Source organism: Prinia subflava, chromosome 10 (genome assembly GCF_021018805.1).
Source record: "Prinia subflava isolate CZ2003 ecotype Zambia chromosome 10, Cam_Psub_1.2, whole genome shotgun sequence".
NCBI classification, from domain to species: domain Eukaryota; kingdom Metazoa; phylum Chordata; class Aves; order Passeriformes; family Cisticolidae; genus Prinia; species Prinia subflava.
In genome coordinates, this window is record NC_086256.1 from 30,505,653 (window position 1) to 30,524,667 (window position 19,015).

At 53.9% G+C, this 19,015-nt stretch overlaps 1 protein-coding gene across 3 annotated transcripts in view; it reads left to right on the top strand.

Moving 5' to 3' along the window:
• The first annotated feature begins 13,733 nt into the window (after nt 1-13,733).
• NOS1AP (nitric oxide synthase 1 adaptor protein) overlaps nt 13,734-19,015 on the top strand; it is a 35,817-nt gene continuing 30,535 nt past the window's right edge. The window contains exon 1 of one of the 3 annotated variants that reach the window (XM_063406754.1): nt 13,734-13,949. In XM_063406754.1, coding sequence (XP_063262824.1) covers nt 13,845-13,949 — 105 coding nt within the window. In that variant the 5' untranslated portion in view covers nt 13,734-13,844. The remainder of the gene's footprint in view (nt 13,950-19,015) is intronic. The other 2 variants (XM_063406753.1, XM_063406755.1) reach the window with 2 other exon arrangements.

A 19,015-nucleotide genomic window follows, 5' to 3' on the forward strand; every position in this document is an offset into this window, starting at 1 on the left:
AAGGGTCTGGAAATGGGGCCCCAGCTCACTGTGCCAGTAATTCCCTTGGGGGGCTGCAGGCCACTTCTCTCCTAAACAAAGCTATGGGGCACAGTCATGAGACCAGCCCCACAGCCCAGTAGCCAGCATGGCACATGCCCTTCAGCTCCCTGCCCCAGTCCTCACTGGCACATCCAGAGCACACAGTGGGCACTGTGAGCAGCCCAGAGTGGGTCAGGACAGCCAGGGGGGTCTCTGACACTCCCCTCCAGCAGCACCAAATCTGGCACTTGTCTACCAGGATGCCTAGCTTTTACTGCCCGTGCCCTGAAGTCACCCATCCCCACTGGCCTCGGAGCAGGGCCTTTCACAAAGACAGGCTCCTGTCTCCTCTCTTCTGCCTTGATTTGCGTGTTCTGCCCTGCAGACCCCGGGGCCTGGTGCTCAGGGCTGCGTCAGCTGGGGAGGCAGGGGGCTGGGAGAGCCTGCCGGGCTGTTTGCACTGCCGGCAGGAGATGTGACGGGAGTGAGTATCGGGCTGTCATCTCCGTCATCTTGTGGCCAAGGTAACGGTGGGAAGTGGGCTCGCCTTGTTGAATCCCTCTTCAGATGAAAACCAGCGAGGATCAAGCTGCTCTTGTTCGCAGATTCCTCCTGTTCGGTTTCTAATATAACGATCCAATTTGCTCAACACAGCTGCAGGTTTTGGGCTCCTTCCAGCTTCCGTGTGTGATACAGAAACCCTGCCTCTGGCACAGAAACCAGCTGTCCATTGCACGGGGATCTGTCCCCTCCCCTCGCAGTGCTCCCTGCACACGCCATCCCCCGTGCCCAGGGACGGGCACGCACAGGAACCTTCCCTTTACTTTAAAGGATTTGTTGCCCATGGCACAGAGTTTGAAGAGTGCAGACCAGAGAGGGGATGCCCAAACTGACACTGTGCAGTCACATCATCCCCCTTTTTACCCACAGCTCTTTCCCAAAGCACTGGCACCTCTCCCTTTAGCAGAGGGGGTTTGGCCCCTGAACTCTTCTGCTGCAAGATGAAGGTGTGTGGCAAAGAAGCAGAGCTGTCCAGATGGTGTGGCTCTTGGGACCTGCTTGCCCCAAGACCCCTATTTCTCAACTGGGTGGGGGAAGCAGACACGTCCTGGTCTGCTCCACTTCTCTGGATCACCCCAATGCTGCAGGAGAAGAGGCTAACATGGAATGGGACACCCCCATCCTCACTACAGGGCTCTGTGCAGATAGCTCAGAGCTTATTCTTCTTAACTGTGCTTTTTCTTATCCTGAGTGGCAGTGTGGGTCAGCAGAGCCCCCTGCCCATGCCATACCACCTGTGGGTAGGATTCCTTCTCCATCCCTGCCCAGAGCCATGCTCAGACACCACTTCCAGGGGGAAGCCAGCATGCTTGTAGATCCAACAACCTTCCCTCTGCTTCATCAACAGCCCTGCAAAATACAGCCTTGCCCTGGGCAGTGGCTTGCCAAGCTTCCCAAGTGCTGTGGGAGCTGTGGGACTGTGAAAGTCATGGGAGCGCTGCCAGACCCTGCCCATGGGGCTCAGCACCCACAGCCAGGCACCTGCTGCATCAGCTCTGGGGCTGCTCTGACAGACAGATCCCTCTGACAGCCCCCGTCTTGCTGAGCAGCCCTGGGAGGGGATTTATCCCCCTCAGCATCCTCCCACAGCAGGACAGCAACCTTTGACCTTGTCCTCTCTGTGCCAGGCCCCGGGAGGGGAGCCCAGGCAGCTCTGACCTGTGCAAAGGGGGCGTGCAGGGCTCAAAGCAAACCCTGCACCTCTGCTGCCAGCGCCAGGCGGGCACAGGGCCCTGCCCCTGATGCCACCCAAGGGTCATTCCTGCTGTGCTGGCAGCGAGAGCACAGCAGGGCAGGCACGGGAGCAGGCAGGGGCACAGCACAACGCTGGCCAGGCAGGCACCGTGCTCACGCAGCTCCAGTCAGCGTCTTAAAAATGTTGTCCTACTTATTTAATCTTTGGGAAAGATGCCTGATGGGTTTTATAAAGTGTCTGAGTGCGGTTTATGCTCTTGGGTTGCAGGAAATTAAATGCCTTTCAGTTGTCTCTGAGGGTAGTAAAGAAAGAGTTCAGGAGCCTTATTAGACTTCATTTCCATTTCTCTCCATGTTGAAGGAATACTAAATAACTTCATCTTGGTGGATTTGAAGCATCTGTCATTTGCTTATCTGCAGGACAAGCCACAGAATAGAGTATTACAAGTTCAAAATGGAAAAATAATCTTACTCATTTTCTCATTTACTTTATTTTTCACTTTTCCCCTGTACGCATAATCCTGCAATTGTAAACAACTTGAGCAGCTGAACTACTGCTTCTCTCCAGTTTGACTGCCCTGACTCGAGTCCCTGAGACTCCCTGTAGAAATCCAGACATGAAATGGCACCCACAAGTTCTTATGCTGGGCTCACACTTCTCAATTAGAAGTCTCCAGGAAAAATTGCATCATATTTAATCTTCATTCTGGGCTCTCTCATTTTTCTGGAAGAGTTTTTCTCCCATTTTGGATCTTTTCCTCTGAATGGAGCAGCATGAGGCACAAAGCAAGTGCAGGATGAGGCCTCCCAGTGACTGCACCTGCCTTGAAATCGGCTCCTTAACTCCTTCCCTGAGCTGTTGCACCCAGGAAGGCTCCAAGCCCTGGGACTCCAGGAATTGGACATAAAGGGAGCAGCTGACCTCCAGTGAGGAAAGGCAGCTTTCCCTCGGGTTGCTGTCTGACTCCACACCCCTGCTTGTGCCATGACTTCTCAGGGCTGCTGAGCAGGTGGGGTTTTGTGAGAGGTGGGTGGAACTCAGGTCAGGGAACAAGGCTCCTGGGAGGCAGGAGGGGGCTGTTTCTCATTTCCCTGAAAAGGGCACAAAAAGCCACTTGCTGACTTCCTGCAAGAGATGGAATTCATGCTTTTTTGACATTTTTGTTTCCATGGGACATTTCTCTTTTATATTCTGTGTATTAAAACATATTTCAAATGATTGTTATGTCACAGGGAAATGGCACAGCTATTTTAGTAATGATCTGATTTATAGATTCATAAGCTTTAGGGCCAGAAGGGATTGTTATGATCTGCAGAGCCGTGGCCAGAGTCACTTGCCTGATGATTCCCTGCTTCAAGCCCAGCATTTCTGGCCAAGTGACAATCCATCTTCACAGAGAGAAACCCTGTCAGAACCAGAAAGCACCAAATGCTGGAGAACTCACATTACCTGCAGACACCCCATAGCTGTCTGGGGTGCTTGGCAGCTGTCCCCAGCTGTCCCCAAAACTCCACTGTGGCCAGCTCCCAGCTCATTCTCCTTTAACACAGAGCTCTGTTCATAGTAGGAAAAAAAAATACTGCTTCAAAGGTTTCCTTGCAAATGTGTGGAGCAGTTTCAGAGGCAGGTTTGGCTGTGGCTCTGATCCAGCTGGCGGCTGCCATCGGGGCAGGAGCACGTACAGACTGCCCCCTCCTCACCCTGTCCATCACCTGTCTTGTCCCCATGGGCCAGAGCCTGTCACATCCAGGGCAGCACAGCCAGACATCAGAGACTGTGCCAGAGTCCTTGAGAATTTCATTTATTTACCTTTCCTTTGAGCAGAAATGACTGGAGGTGGGACCCGGGGTCTTTGCAGAGGTCACTGCTCCAGCCCCGGGGTTTGAGGACACTGAGAATTTGCTCTGATGTGCGTTGTCTGTCTGTCACCTCCAGTCCTCCGTGGAATTTTACAAGTGAGGTGGGCAAAGAGCAGCTCCTTCCCCCACATCCTGGGGCTGCAAGGGAGCTGCCAGCCCCAGTGCCACGTCCCTTGGGCTCACTGAAGCAGCTGCGGGCTGCTGTGGTACCGAGAGCTGTTTCACCTGCACGCACAGAGGGGGACGAGGAGTTAAGTGGACTCCAATTTTATCGTCAGGGTTCATTAGGTTAATTAATACTGTGGACGCACTCTGTTAATCAGCTTTGCAATGGGAGAGTGGTTTCAGCAGGAGTTGAGGAGCTGCTCAGAAGCTGCTCTGCTAATGGTGCTAAATCCAATTTCATGCAGTGGCACAGCACAGGGAGATGATTAATGGGTTTCATGTCTCCCCATCTCTGGGGGCTGTCCCCAGCTCCCCTGAAGTCAGAGAGAGCAGGTCAGTGCTGGCTATCAGCGTGGCAGAGCTTCCTTAAAACAGTCTCAGGTTGTGGGCAAGGGAGAGAAAAAAGTTTTCAGTGCTGGGGCCAGGGCCAGGCAGGGCCAGCCCAGCTGCTCAGGTGAGCCCACCCAAGTACCCAGAAGTGCCAGGCCCCATTCCCACTGAGGTTCCAGCCAGCAGGGAGATGCTGATTCTGACAGCAGAGCACCCCAGTACAGCACTGAGGCAGTGCAAGGGCTTCAGGGACTGGTAACAAATTTGCCACACAGATATATTGCTGGATTCAATGCTCTAATGCCATTTGGAAAGGATTTGCATTTTCATATGTCTGAGAGGAAGATTAGAGACACCACCTTCAAAAAAGCTCTCACGGGCTATTCCCTCCTCTCTCTTCAACACAAAAAGTGACTTTGAAATATGAAACAGCACTGACTGCAAACAAGTTGAAATAAAAGTACTCTTTGTGTGACCCCAAGGATTTCCTGGTGGGGAAAGCTATCACCTGAACAAGTAGGAGGATATGAGTGGTGCTGGCTTGAAGCCTGGGCTGCCTGCAGAGCAGTGACACAGCTGTCCCCGTGACAAGGGACAGCCCCAGGATGCGGAGCTCAAGCAGGAGGAGGGAGGGTGATGGGAAATAAGTACATTTTCCCACATGGCCTGAGAAGGAGGAGAGAAGAGGTGGGCATCAGTGCATGCTGCAGCTAGGCACATTGATTGGCCATAAAGGTGCTGGTGAAGGGCTGGTGCTGGGGATAGCAACCCTCAAATAAGGGGCATGTTTACTGGGATTCAGTGGTTTTGGAGTGGGTAATAGAGAGAAAACTCATCCCCGTCCTCTGACTTTTGCAGGGACCCTATGCACATCAGATAATTCTGATGTTGCTCTTTGATGAGATTGTGTCTTTGGCTGGTAAAGGTAACAGCAGACCCAGTGAAACACTTTGGCTTTGCTGGCATTTGAGTGGGGACAGCTTGGCAGTCTGATTTTAAAAGTTATCAGGAAAAGACACATTATGTGAATTAAAATGTGGCTGACAGGCTCTAGACTTTCAGAAGGCATCTAAGCCAGAAGCTCTCAGCTGACAGCATTGCTGGGGTCAGGGCTTAGCATTTCTGTCATTAACCTTACTGCTGGCAGCATTTATTCCTTGATGAGAATGGGCTGAGTGGACAAGGGCTGAGCTTTGCAGCCTGTGCTAAGCACAGGGACAGAGGCTTTTTGGGGGCCCCCCTTTCCTGAGCTCAGCCCATTTCACTCTCATCTCCTCCATGTACAGCCCATGCTGCTGGGCTGGCCAGTGTGGTGGCATCAGTGGGGTCCCTCAAGAATGTTCCTGTCCTTGTGCCAGTGAGCCCAAGCAGCTGCACACAGCATTTTGCCCCCATTATCACAGAGGCTCAGGCCATGATGCTATTTTAGAGCCACAAACACATCCACGTGCGCTTTTCTTAGGGGCAGTAATTTCAGCATCTGTTCAGGCTGCAGAAACACCTTGTAGCACTGGAATCGTGTGCACCAATATTTGTTAGAGTGCAGCATTATTTTCCATTGATTTCAGGCTAATCACACAAAGAAAAGCAACAGCTGCTGAATGAATGGGCTCCCAAGGAGAATTAACCGCTCTCACACACAAAAGAATGGGGAAGAGTTGAACCAGCAAGATTCTCTTTAGCAAGAACATTTATTTTTAGCGCCTCGTGTGGCCCAATCCCTCCCTCCCTCCGTTCTGCCAGCACCAGTTGGAGGCAGGAAAATACCGCTGGCATCGGCTTTTCTCCTTCCTCCCCATCATCCCCATCCTCATATCTTCACCCCCTCACTGACTGAGCCACTCAGGAAAAAATACAATTTCTAGCAGGCCATCCATCTGCAGTGCACATAAACTTATTTGCCAGTAAAATGAGAGCAACTGAGATGATTTGAGTCCATGCCAGGGTTCCCCATAACACACAAGTCACACAAAGGTGGAGTGGGGAGCCCGGGTGATAAGACGGAAGCAGTGGAGAAAAGTATCCTAACTAGAGTGTGGTAATTAGGACTGAGCTGTTTGTTTCCCTTCCCAGGAAGAGGCAAGCCATAAATCAGGGAGGCATCTGCCGTGCAGGATCCAAGGGCTCTCAAAGCAGCAGGAAAAAGCCATCCATCACTGCTAGCAGAAGGAGGATTCGAGTTTAAATTACAGATATTTGAACTATGCATTTGCAATTGTTTGGAAACAAAGTTTTCCTTGATTTCTCCCCTGACTCTGGAAGGGGGCTGAGCCAGCTACAGCAGGGTTCAGCTGATGCCTAATCAAGCCCCAAAAGGAGAAGAAAGGAAAAATCAGATGGGAACCCCCGGACTCTGGGGTGTAGCTGTTGCCCTCCCCCTGAGCACTGCACCCACTTTCACCCTCCTTGCATTGTTGTCTTTGTGGGCATTTTTCCACAGCACATTTCCAAAATAACCTGCTTCTTGAAACCAAGATAAGGCAAGAGAGGGACAATCTCAAGGGCTTTCTTCCTGCTGAACACTCCCTCTGGCACATGTCCCATGCCACTGACCTGTGCTTCCACAGGGAAGCAGTTCCTGCGTGCCCAAGGAATGCAGGCTCCTTTCCCCACACCATCCTGTGAAAGCCCAGGCACCTGCTCACAGCCCAGGGCAAATCCCTGTCCCCTGAATTTGGATACTTGCCATTCCCTGGGTGCTATCTTCAGCTAAGGCTGTGAAAATGGTTCCAATTGGATCCCAGCTCCAAGTTCCTCTTGTGAGGCTTGATTATCCCCCCTGTGCCCACCCCACAGCCTGCTGCCACATCCCTGTTCCCCACTCTCACCCCACTGGCATACCCAGCACATTGCCACATCTCTTCCCATTCCTCCTTCCATCCTTCCATCTGTCCTGGCAGCAGCAAGCACCTGAGCCCCCAGGCATCCACCTGAGCTGCTCATGCCTCCTTTCCCCAGTGTCCAGGCACAGTGGAATTATGTACATTCCACAGTGATGGAAGCCAGGACTATTAACTGTGCTGCTTTAATTCTCCCCTGGTATTTACAGTCATTGGGATTTGGGAGCTGATATTTATTATTGTTTCATCTGAATATATCTCCAGGCAAGAAAGTTGAGCTGCAAGCACAGAAATGTTCATTGCCCAGATATGAGAGGTCCCTTAGGAGAATATATCAAGAGCTACAGAGTTAGCACGTAAAATATGTGGGAGTGAGAGTGAAATATTGCCTTTGCTGGCCAGCACCTATCAGCGGGATGTGGGAAGGGCTGTGGGAGAATGGCAGAGCTGGGGGAGGTTTCCCAGGGGGGTAGGGATTGGCACATGTCCCCAGGGGTACACATGAGTGTCAAGGTAGGGGTTTGCTGCGGACTCTGCCCCAGCAGGGCTGGGCACGGGGAGTGTTCCTGGGAATGCTGCACCCACCGGCAGGCACCCGCCTGTGCTGCACAGGCACTGCTGGGTTCTGTGCCCCGGGGGAATTCCACGGCCCCATGCCCCGGGAAGGGTGTGCAGCCACTCCCACCGAGCCGCAGAGATCCTGCCCCAGCCCGGTGGGCTCCACAGGGGTGTCCCAGCCCTCGCCTCATCACCCTCCTAAATCACCACATGTCAATCCCCAGATAAATGCAGGCTTGTGGCAGGATTAATCATTCTGGCAGTTTACAAGACAGTTCAAGGAAGGGGCCATGTGTCTGATTATACAGCAAATAAGCCTTGGCGAATTACAGAGGTATCAAAGGTAGTTCCAATTAACTGCAGTCATCCACAGGAGAGAGCACCCAGGATAACGCCTCCTCCTCTGGCTGGTGTCCTGCAGAACTGAGCAGTGTGAAGATCGTAAGCTGCATTCCTACATGAAGAAAGCCAAGTATTGTATTTATTTATCAGCCAAAATTGAGGGATTGCTACCAGAAGCCTGAACAGCTAGACACTGCAATTAATATATCATTTGGTTATGGCTACATGCTTGCCACACAAATGAAGAAGATGTTCTTCTTGCTCCTTAGAAGCTGAGAAGAACCATACTCCCTGTCTCTGCTGGAACATAAAAGCCATGGCCAACATCACATCCTCTGGACTGGGATCACAGAGACGAAATTAGCCTGGATACCCTTGGTGCCTTGAGCACTTCCTGCAGAGATGCAGATTTGCTGTACAAATTCCTCCACATAGAGACAAAAAAAACCCCTCAAGACCTTTCTTTCTGCAGTGATTCCACCTTCAGAACAGCATTGTGACAAACTGAGAATGAACTTCGGATGACGTCGTGCCCCTGGAGTGGCTACACATGGCGGCAGCCCTCTGTGCCAGCCCATGGCACCAGCCTCTCACTGCAACCAGCATCTGTTGATACACTTACTGATCAGTTCACTGACAATTACTACAGCTGATAAAGCTGAGAGCAGTCAAGAGTGATGTTTATGCAGAGTGTGTTTCCCAGAACAGCTTTTGGGGGAGTTTTAATGGGCCAGTGAGATAAGAGGAATATTGTGTGGGATGGCTCCTGTAAGGCTGAGGGGATGTGGACGCTGCTCCAGCCTGCTGTGGGAACACTCCTGCTCCATATGTGGAGCCCCGTGGGAAATTGCTGGGGATGGGCTCCCACTGCCACCAGCTCCCTGCCATGGCAGTGGGACTCTGAGTGCCCCAAACCTTCCAGGCTCTCATGGCTGCCCTGCTGTGGTGGGGCTGGCTGGGACAGGCAGGGAGCAGTGTTGATTTTAGCCAACACCTGGACCACTACAGGGAGTGTATTTATTTCAGAAGCACCAAGTAGTTTTGTTTTCTCTGAAACAAAAATGTTTCAAAACTTGAGGTTTATGGAGAACTTACAAAGACTTGGGATAACTTCAAATTGAAAGGAAATTCAAAGACTCAAAATGTCTATAAAGACAAAATCTGAGTTTTCAGGTGGTTTGATTAGCAGTTTGATTGGCTCTGCACCCCACTGGATATCAAAGATGCATCTGTGTTTTCAAAAACAGCTCTGAAGCTGTTTCCAGGCCCGCCTCTAAAATAAATAAATACATACATAAGTGTGTGCCTGATGAGAATGAGCTCTGCCAGCTCATCAGAATAAAATGTCAGCAAATGCCAGCAAGTTCCTGACCTTCATTCCAACAGACTTGCCTTCCTCCCCTTTCTGAAGTTATTTGCTTCCTTCCCAAGCCTTGCTATTTGGATGTTGATCACGGCGTTTTATTGGGGAGAAAAAGCCTGTGCTGGTGGTGCTGACCTGCACACAGGGCTTGGTGCTTCTGCCTCCTGGGGCTGTGCAGGTGACTGCAGAGACAAGGTGACTCCAGCACGAACACCACGGGCTCACAGGTGGCGAGCTTTGGGATGCCCTGATGCCACACAGGCGGCTCTGGTGCACTCTCCAATTGCAGGGCCGTGACCCTGGAAGGATGTGCTATAGGATTTTGCAGAAGGACATCAAAGCAATAGGGAGCACCAACCTGTGAGCTGGATCCCAAATTTGCTGTGTGACTGCCCGCCTGAGGGCCAATTTGCTTTACAAATTACTGTGCAGAGCTGCAAATCTGCCATCTGCTCGCTTCTTCTCACAGCCATGCCCTGTGATGTTTCCCATTCCCACCTGCATCCAGCACAGTAAAAAATATTTGCACTTCTGGCCAAAAGCCCTTTTAGTCTTTCTCTGGGAGGAGGAGCCTCCTGAGCACAAGCAGTGCATGGGTATTTTCCCCAAACACACTGTGCTGTGCTGCATAAATAACAGTACCTTAAACCCCTTGTTTACACAGGCAGCAAGGGAAGGGGGTGCCAGCCTCCTGGGGCTGGGGTACATGCTCGCCTTTGAGGGCAGCCATCTCCTCCCACAGTGCTGTGGCACAGGAGGTGGGGGGGAAGTTTTGGGGAAGGTTGCAGCTTTGTCATGCTGGCACCAACAGTGTATGAGGTACAAAGTGCTCTGCAAACATTGCATTTAAGTTATATAAAAGAGGTTCCTGCTATAGATTGGAAATTACAGTAACATGTTAGACTTTCTGGTGAAAAAATGTGGTACTTTCATCGTGGTGTTTTATGAGGGTGAGACTAGGTGGTGCAGGCTGACACTCACAGGCCAGGTTGCATTTATAACATATTTGTACAATACAATCTCTGAGACCTTCCAAGACTTTGGGATGCTTTTGGACAAACTTAAACCACCCTGACCAGCTCCTTTGGGTCCTTTGCAGGTGGTGTGTGTGGCTCACTGCAGACCAATGCACAGGCGTGTTCCCAGGTGAGATGATGGTCATGTCTCCCTCCTGCACCCCATGACCCCCCAGCTGCTGCTGCTGCTGCTGCTGCTGCGGGGCTGCACAGCTGGACATGGCCCTTCTGTGGGCACACAACCACATGAGTTTTACCTTCCTATCGCTTAAGATCCGCTAGAAGATCTCTGTTTCACGGAATGCCAAAGGCATTCTGTGAATGGCAAGTGGAGCTGGTTTGCCCGGGGCTCTGGTGCAGAGCAGCGGAGGAACAACCTACACCCCACCACACCCCGAAAGCAGGGGAGAGGCCGAGGAGGGCGATCGCGGACCCTCCGTCCACTTTGGGTTTTCCGTGCCGCATTTCTCGGCCTTCCCAGGAGATGGCAGGCCAGCCTTACAAATCCACATCCCGCAGATCCCGGGAGAGGCGGCACCGGCACCGGGACCGGCACCGCGACAGAGCCGCCGTGCCCGCCCGCTGCTGCCGGCGCTGCGGGGCTGCTCGGAGGGGTCACGGGCGAGCCCTCGGGAACGCCCCAGCGGTGGCTCGGGGTGGCAGAGCCGGGTTCCCTGCCATCCGAACCCCGGCCCTGGTGGGATCCCCCTCGGGCTCGGGGAACACCTTAGCCCCCGACCGGCGGGCGCAGACGGGCGAGCCGCGGTCCCGCCACCGCGTGGGGACCGACAGGGATGCGACAACGAGCAAACCGGTTACACCACCTCGACGGGTTATTCCAGGACTCCTAATTATTGATTTTGAATGGGAGGAAACAAGTTCTGGACTTGTAGGGCAAACACGAGTGTGAGAGTTTCCCTCTCTGTCCTTCCCGGATCTTCTCTACCTTGTGGTGCTGGTGAGCTCAGCTCGACACTCTGGGATTGGCAGCCCTAAAAGGCTGTCCCAGCAAGAGGCGGTGGTTTGGCAGGGAGGAGCACGGGCAGGGAGGTGTAAGGTCATTGATCGCAGGGGAAAACAAAAAGGAAAAAAAAATTTAAAAAAAAAAAAAAAAAAAAAAAAAAAAAAAAAAAAAAAAAGAGAGAGAGAGAGAGACCTCGCTGATTTTTGTAACACAATGAGAAAGCGGCATCATGAGAAGTGCCGCAGGTGTCCCAAGCTGCTTGTGTGAATGGCTGGAGCACTGCCTGATGCAGTCACACCTGGGGCATCAGGCAGGTGGGTTTGGGACAGACTGGTCACAGTGGAGCTGCTGTCCCCCACATGCTGTTTCCCATGCCCGTGGTTCAAAAGACCCACGAGGAACTGCAGAGGGAGGCTTGTCCCTTCGTTCAACCCCAATATTTTAAGAGCTGGCTCCAGGCACTGCAGCAGACAGTGAGAACAGCCACCACACTGCAGGAGAAGCCAGAGGAACAGGCTATGGACTGCCCAAGGCATCTGTCAGGAACCCCAGTGCTGCCAGGCAAACCCACTGGGACTGCCTGGAAGGAGCTGGTTTATTCCCTAGGCTCTGTACGCTTTCCATCAAATGCCCATGCCTGCGCCTGGAGGAACACCTCCTCGAGGGCACCATTCACTGGAGAGATGCTTGCAAGCCCTCCCACACAGGATTCAGTTCTTCCCCAAATCCATGGGGCTTTGCTGGCTGTGGAAATTCTACAGTCTGCAAGAATGTGTGTCTGTAATCAAATTTAGCACAGGAAGAGGGCTCCAGAGAGGCTGTGGGATCTCTGTCCCTGGGGATACTTGCAGTATGCCTAGACAGTTCCCTGAGCTGCTGCTTTCCTCTTGAAGCTGAAACTTACCCTGCTTAGAGCAGGTGTTGGACGAGAGACTCTCAGGAGACTTATGTGGTGTCTCTATCATTCCCAGCACCTGGGACTTCCATGCTGTCAGCCAAACCTCTGCTAGAGATAAACGGAAACCTTCAGCAAGAACCATGGAGCAGATCCAAGCTCAAGAGTGTTCCACCACCAGCTTCTGCCTGTCCCAGGCTGAAGTGATTTCAAGCAGGTGTTCAGTTCTCTGCACCGTTTTTCCCCAGGGATCTCAGTCACAACTGCAAACACACAGCACTGATCCCTCGCCCTCTCCCAAAACTAGGAGTAAAAGTTTTCAAGAGCCCAGGGCTCACTGGTGTTTTGCTTTTAATGGGAAATCTTCCCCCGATTCACTTGTCCAAGAGCTGACAGCTCTGTGAAATCCCACCCTGGGCCTGGCACAGGGAAACTGGCAGCACAACTGCTGTTCACATACACCTCTCATGGCATGACAGAGCACAAGGATTTCTCAGTTTGTCATGTAATTGTCTGTGCCCAGACTGTCAGCTGAGCCTCTAGGGGTGGTGGGAAGCCCACTCCATTTTGAGTGGAACAATACATTTTTCAGATGTGGCTGAAGTGATGTGGCTGGCACTGAACCATCTTAGAAACTCAAAGGAAGTTTCACCACATCGATTCAGGCTGAAAAATCAATGGCGCTGGATCTGTTCTGCCCAGGGAATGATCAACAATCAGTGCTGCTCTTTGCACTGCAGTAATTTGGAACCCTGTGGGAAGTGGGCTCTGGCTGCAGGAGTATGCAAGCATGGCAAGGCAAGGGCTTTGGGAATTGTGGTTCTCCTGTGGACAGGAGTGCCTCTGAGGCCAGTGTTGGCTCTTCAAGCACACTGCGGGAAGATGAGCTCTGCAGCATCCATGGATATCCAAACACAGAAGCTTGGAGCCCTACCTGAGAGCACTGTGCATGTGGGGGTAACGGATGCAACAGCCTGGACTTAAAGTCAAATATATGTGAGTTGCTTCCTGAACAGCTGGGAAGCAGCTCTGGGCTGCTCTCAGTGGGTGGGAAGCATATTCGTAGTTTTGAGGACTTTGGTAAGGGAGGCCCCAGTAGGGCCGGGGGTATGGTCTCAAGACCTGATCTTTAAGTGCCAAGATGGAGATTTTCCAGCTTGCTTGGTTCCGACCGTGTCCGGCGTTGAGACAAAGATTTGCGTGCGGAGCTCCTCGGTGCGGCTCCCCAGCCCGGAGGGATGCGGGTCCCGCTCCAGCGGCGGCCTCGCCCCGCGCTGCCCGGAGAGGCGGCCGGCGCCGCCCACCCTCCCCGAGCCGCTCCCGAGGCATCGTTTCCCATTATCCCTTCTGTGGTTTATCCGCCTGTTCGAAGTTCGGCGGCGGCGCGCAAGCCCGGCCCAGCGCACAGGGTCTCAGCGCCGGCTGCCCGCGGCGCTCCCGCTCCGGCGCTGCCCGGGGAGGGGCGCGGAGCCCGCGGGGCCGGCGCTGCCCGGGGAGGGGCGCGGAGCCCGCGGGGCCGGCGCTGCCCGGGGAGGGGCGCGGAGCCCGCGGGGCCGGCGCTGCGCGGGGAGGGGCGCGGAGCCCGCGGGGCCGGCGCTGCCCGGGGAGGGGCGCGGAGCCCCCGCCGCCCGCCCCCTCGCTCCGCGCGGGCGCGTCCCCGCCCCGGGGCCGGCCGGGGCGGGCTCGGCGGCGGCAGGGCCGAGCGGCTGCAGGGCTGCCCGGCCGCGGGGCCGCCATGCCCGCCAAGTCCAAGTACAACCTGGTGGACGACCGGCACGACCTCCGCATCCCCCTGCACAACGAGGACGCCTTCCAGCACGGCATCTGCTTCGAGGCCAAGGTGGGCGGCGGGCGCGGGGGTGCTTCAGGGGTCGCTGCTCGGCGCTGCACCCCGACGCTCCGGGATGCCCGGTTTTCCACCCCTCTCTTGGCACAGCTGTGGGGATTTTCTGCTTTCTCCTGAGCCCTTCCCCTTGGCGTTGCCTGGTCTCCCCTAAACTCAGCTGCGGAGTTGGGCGAGGCTTCCAACCTGTCCGGTAGGGATGCCCAGACTGGTGGGATGGGTCAGGCTGGAGTGGGGTCACCATCCTGCTTGACCCCAGCATCCCTCCCTGGCCCTGCATCCCTCCAGGGCTCCGCGTGGTGTTGCTCGGGCACGCTGGCCCCAAAAGCGGGGTCCATGTGCATGTTCCCAGGCAGGAAGAGCAGAGGGCTCAGGCTGTGCTCTGCGGCTCCAGCGCTGTGGGCAGTGCCGGAGCGCCGCGGGGATGGGGCACGGGTGGTCGGGGTCTGCAGGATGCCTCGGACCCTGGTGCTCCTCTAGTGTGAGCAGCCTCGGATGAACTGTGTGCCATTTGCGGTGCAGGCGGTCAGCGACACACACCCTAAATAAGCGCTCGCTATTTCTCTTTACGTATATAAACCATCCTCGCCAGTGGAGTGCTCTTTACTTTTTATCTTTTCCGTTGGGACTTTTCATTCTCTGGCTCCACGTCGGCCGTGGCTGCCCGCAGGCTGGCGCTTGCCATCTCGCAGCAGCCTGGCTAAAGCTACCGAGCAAGGCACGCTGGCCAGAAGGAAATCGGGAAGGACCTGGCCGGGAGATTTGGAAAGGGGAAACATAAAACCCTGCTGCGTTTGCTTCTCCCAGGGGCCACGGTTATCATCTCGATGGAGATACTCAAGTGAGGTTGGCTTAAGGGAAAAGCCGGGTGTAAAACCGTTTTGAGCGGCAGGAAGACAGGCGTCTGTCACACATTGTTGTCTTCTGAGAACATGTGCTGTCAAGGGAAGGAAATTTAGCATCTAATTGTGTGCGATGCCCTCGGGGCAAGGCTGCGGCTCGTCGGAGGGTGTCAAAGTGTTATTTTCCGCCTTTTCTCCGGGCCGGGGGCGGAGGGGGGGCGGGTGTTCCTCTGCAGAGGCCATCACCTGCCCTATGGCAGGCACTGTGCTGCAGAGAGCAAAACAGCCGAGGAATTGTTTATGGAGCAAACTTAAACCTGCTTTGCAACTATTTCCTGGGAAAGACTGTTCAAGCTCAACTTTGCAGGCTTTTGCTCCTGGGTGGTTGGTGATTTCTGTGTTACTGCTAGCACCTGCTCACCCCTCCCCTGCAGGGAGGCTGCAAAGCATCTCACCTTCTAAATCCCGTGTGCCTCTTCCATGCCAGGTTCGGGTGACCCAGCTTGGGGGCTGGGGAGTGGGACTGGGCATCAGCAGCCCTTGGGTCTGCTCGTGGCTCATCTCTGCTCCACGCTGCTGGTCTGGCTGTGTTAATGCAGCGCTGCATATTAGCCTTTGTTAGCTCCCCTTTCTCTTATTTGGTATCCTGTGGCACGCCAAGCACAATCTGTGCGAAGCCCAGCTTCCGAATTCCTGCGTTTCTCCAGCAGCCCTTGATGCCAGATACAGAATGCAGATAGCTGAGGCAATTACTCTATCCTTTTATTAGATTGCTGGAGATTAATTAAATGCTTACACTCCTTTACTTCCTTTTATCCCCAAGAATCCCAAGTGCTTACGCCCGCACAGCTCTTGTAGCAGCCAGGCACCCAGCTCAAGTCACAAAAATATGGAACTCTGATTTAGAGCAAAACTTTGGGGGGAAGATTAAAGAAAACAGAAACAGAAAAGTGTTCATCTGGGGTGTCAAGACTTGAGTGGCTGCCTCTTCAAATCCTCCTGGGATAGCGATAGTGCGGGGATCCCAGTGGAACAGCTCAGCAGCTGGACCAGTGAGTGCTCTTCGCTCCAGCAGCCAGAGATTCCTGACGAGCTTGCTTGGGGCTCACTGTAGGGGGGGAGTGTGGACCTGAGTCAGTATGTGCTGATTTATTGCTTTAATTTTTAATTGTATTTTTACACTCAGACCTGCTGCTGTCTTTTAGTGGCACGTGTGGTGGATGTAGTGTGTGTTTTGGTCCATCAACAGCAGCTGGCATCCGTGCTGTTGTCCCCCTTGTCTCTCTCCTGAGGGAGTCCTGGCATCCCGGGTGATTGGGTGGCCACAGGCGGTCCGAATTGGAACCTTTGTCAAGCAGAGGGTGATGGACTTGATGTGAGGCGAGCAGTGCTGTCACTTGAGCTGCGATGCCATTGGGAGGCTTGTGCCTCTTGTCCCCGCTGGAGCCTCTCACAGCCGTATGTGCTGGCACAGGGTCACCGAGTCAGAGAAAAGTGTCCCCTAAGGATTATGCTAATCCATTTTCTGGAGATAAATCCAAGAGATGGAAAATCCCACTCCATCTTCTTAGGAACAGTAATACATTTCACACATTTGGATCTGTTTTTATTGGGCACTTCTCTTGGCACCAAGCCCCGCTGTATCCCAGAGATGCCTTGGTCAGGCTGCAGGGAATTGGAGGAGCTGGCTCCGAGGGGAGGCAGGACATTAGTTTTCTTCTGTGTCTTGCAGTCTGAATTGTTGATTAAAATCAAAAGCCTGGCCTCTTGGGTTAGCTGAAATGTTTGGATGAAAGAACTGGGAGCTGCAGCATGGTGCAGGGGAATGGACAGAAATTCCCACTTGTGCAGTGGTTTTCTGGTTAAATAAATGGGGATAGAGAGAGGAAAGACACCTCCTGTTCTCTTCCACCTCCATGAGAAGGAGAGGGATGTGATCTTACTCCGTGTCTTCCCAAAGCCCTGGTGCTGCAGGACAAAACCCAAGGGCCACCTTGTGCAACACCAACAATTCTGTGTGTTCAGAAATTATGACTGGCTACTCCAATGCCTCCAGAGAGAGCAGCAGGCAGAGAGAATGGAGTGGAATGGAGCCTAGCACTGGGCTGCCAGACCCTCATCTGTTGGAGTGCTGGGTTTTCTCAGGGAAGTTGTTACTGTCCCTGTCCTGGGAGCTGGGCTGGGCTGGGGCCTCCTGCCCCAGAGGTCTTGTGGTCCAGAGCAAAGTCCCACCTACCAAAAGCCCATTATTTGGAAGCAGCTGTTACTCCTTTAGTCCCGTTAATCCCTTCTCAGAGCCTTGATGCACATGGTTTCCAAAGAAGGGGCAGAGGGGTGTGAGGACCCTCTCTGCTGCTCCCCTGTGTGCAGGCAGGGGGAGAAGTGGCTGCCCAAACACATCTCAGTCCTTGACGGAGCCAGTGCCTGTGATCTGGGACTGCCATGGGCCTGGGCATCCCATGGGCTGAAACCTGCTGTTCCCGATAGCAGACGTGCCTGCAGGTAAATGTGGGGCTTGAGGTTTGGGAGGGTTGCTGTTCTTCTGTGCAGCAGGTGGGGGGGTTTGTGTTTGGCTGGTGGGGTAGAGTTTTTTTCCCTTAAGTGGTCTTGGCAACCAGGCACTCACTTTCTGTCATTTTTGTCAGTGCTTTCTCTGCTTCTGTGCGTGGGAAAGTGAAGTTGAACTGAGCATCTGCTGCTTTCTATGTTTGGAGATGGGACATGGAGGAGACTTGAGCCTGATCCATTATGTCCCTTCCTCTGAACCTCTGCAGCCCACCTGCCTGCCACCCTCCAGGGGCTGTGAGCACCGGCAGGTGCTGCCAGTTGCTCCAAAGAGAAATCCTTTATCAGGAAAACGATTATAGCCTCAGGTGAGCACTAAGCAGGGAGTACATGCGTGTTTCCACTCGTATGTATATTTTTGTGTATGTAGGGGCTTCAAATAACAGCGTTGGAAGTGAACTGAATTGCAGGCAGCCCTGATCGAGGTTTCAGTTCTTTCCACTGCTTTAGGCTCCCTTCCCAGCAAGAGTCCCTTTCCTGGAGGGCTAGGAAGCAGGAGACAGGTTGTGTGATACTCTGCACCAGTTTGGCTGGCTGGGAGGGAGTTGGCAGCTCTGTTTGGGGGCTGTTTGTGCTGGCAGCTCTGGTGTGCTCTGTCGGGGCTGCTCAGCCCAGAGCAAAGCTGCAGTGTGCCTGAGCCTGGGATTGCTTGCTCCAGGCTATAAATAACCTTCCCAAGTCTACAAAGGTTCTTGTCTGAAACAGTGGCATATTTCTGCCATACTTGTTAAGTCAGTTCGTAGGCTGCTTAGTGGAGCTCTTAGCAAAGAAAGCTCCGTCTGGCTTTGGCAAAGCCGTGTGTGCCCAGGCTGCGGGTCCTGGGCACGTGGGCTCTGCAGATGCCAGGAGGTCCCGCGGGAGCAGCTGTGGGGGGGAGGATGCTCCCAGCCCTGCTTTCTGCAGTGCTCTGGGCTTGCACATCCCTGTTGTAGCTGGGTAGAGGTGCAGGAGGCTCAGGCCCAGTGTGAGGGCAGCTGTGGGTGGGTGGGCATTGGAAACACGGCGACTGGACAGTCCTGCTTCACTGGCATGGGGAATCTTCATCCCTCCTTGGCACCTGCTGGCTCTGTAACCTGCTGGCCCTGCTGCACGGTCACCTGCAGTAAAGGTGTCCCCTTTCCAGGTGACCCCTGTTTTGGCTGGTGAGAGGGGAGAGTGGGTGTGGTGCTTGTTGCTCTGGTGAGTGTCCTGGGGCCCCCAGAGCTCTGTGTTTCTGGCACTTGAGCCTCAGGGCAGCTCCTAAGCAGGGCAAGATGGTCCCACATCTGGGACCAACAGACACGTAGGCACTGGTGTCCTTAAGGGTTCTGCCTGCCTGCTGTGAAGGTCCCTGGTGTGTCAGTGTCGTGTCCAGCTGCATGGCTCTGGATGGCTCTGACACACTGCCTCAGACGACCTGGATGTGTTGTCCTTGGGGTGCAGAGCCCTGCTCAGGGAGGAGCTGGGCAAGGCTGAGGTGCCCAGCTCAGCGGAACACCCTTCTGCCAGACTCAGAATAGAAGCCAGGGCCTTTTTCCATTAAAATCAGCTGGCATTGTGAATTTTCCATCCCTTTTGGCCTCTGAGCTTGCACCACCGCAGTGTGAGTAAACTTCCCCCTTTCCACCCAGCAAAGGCAGGGTGTTCCTGAGGTGCAGGGCAGAGCTGGGGCCATGC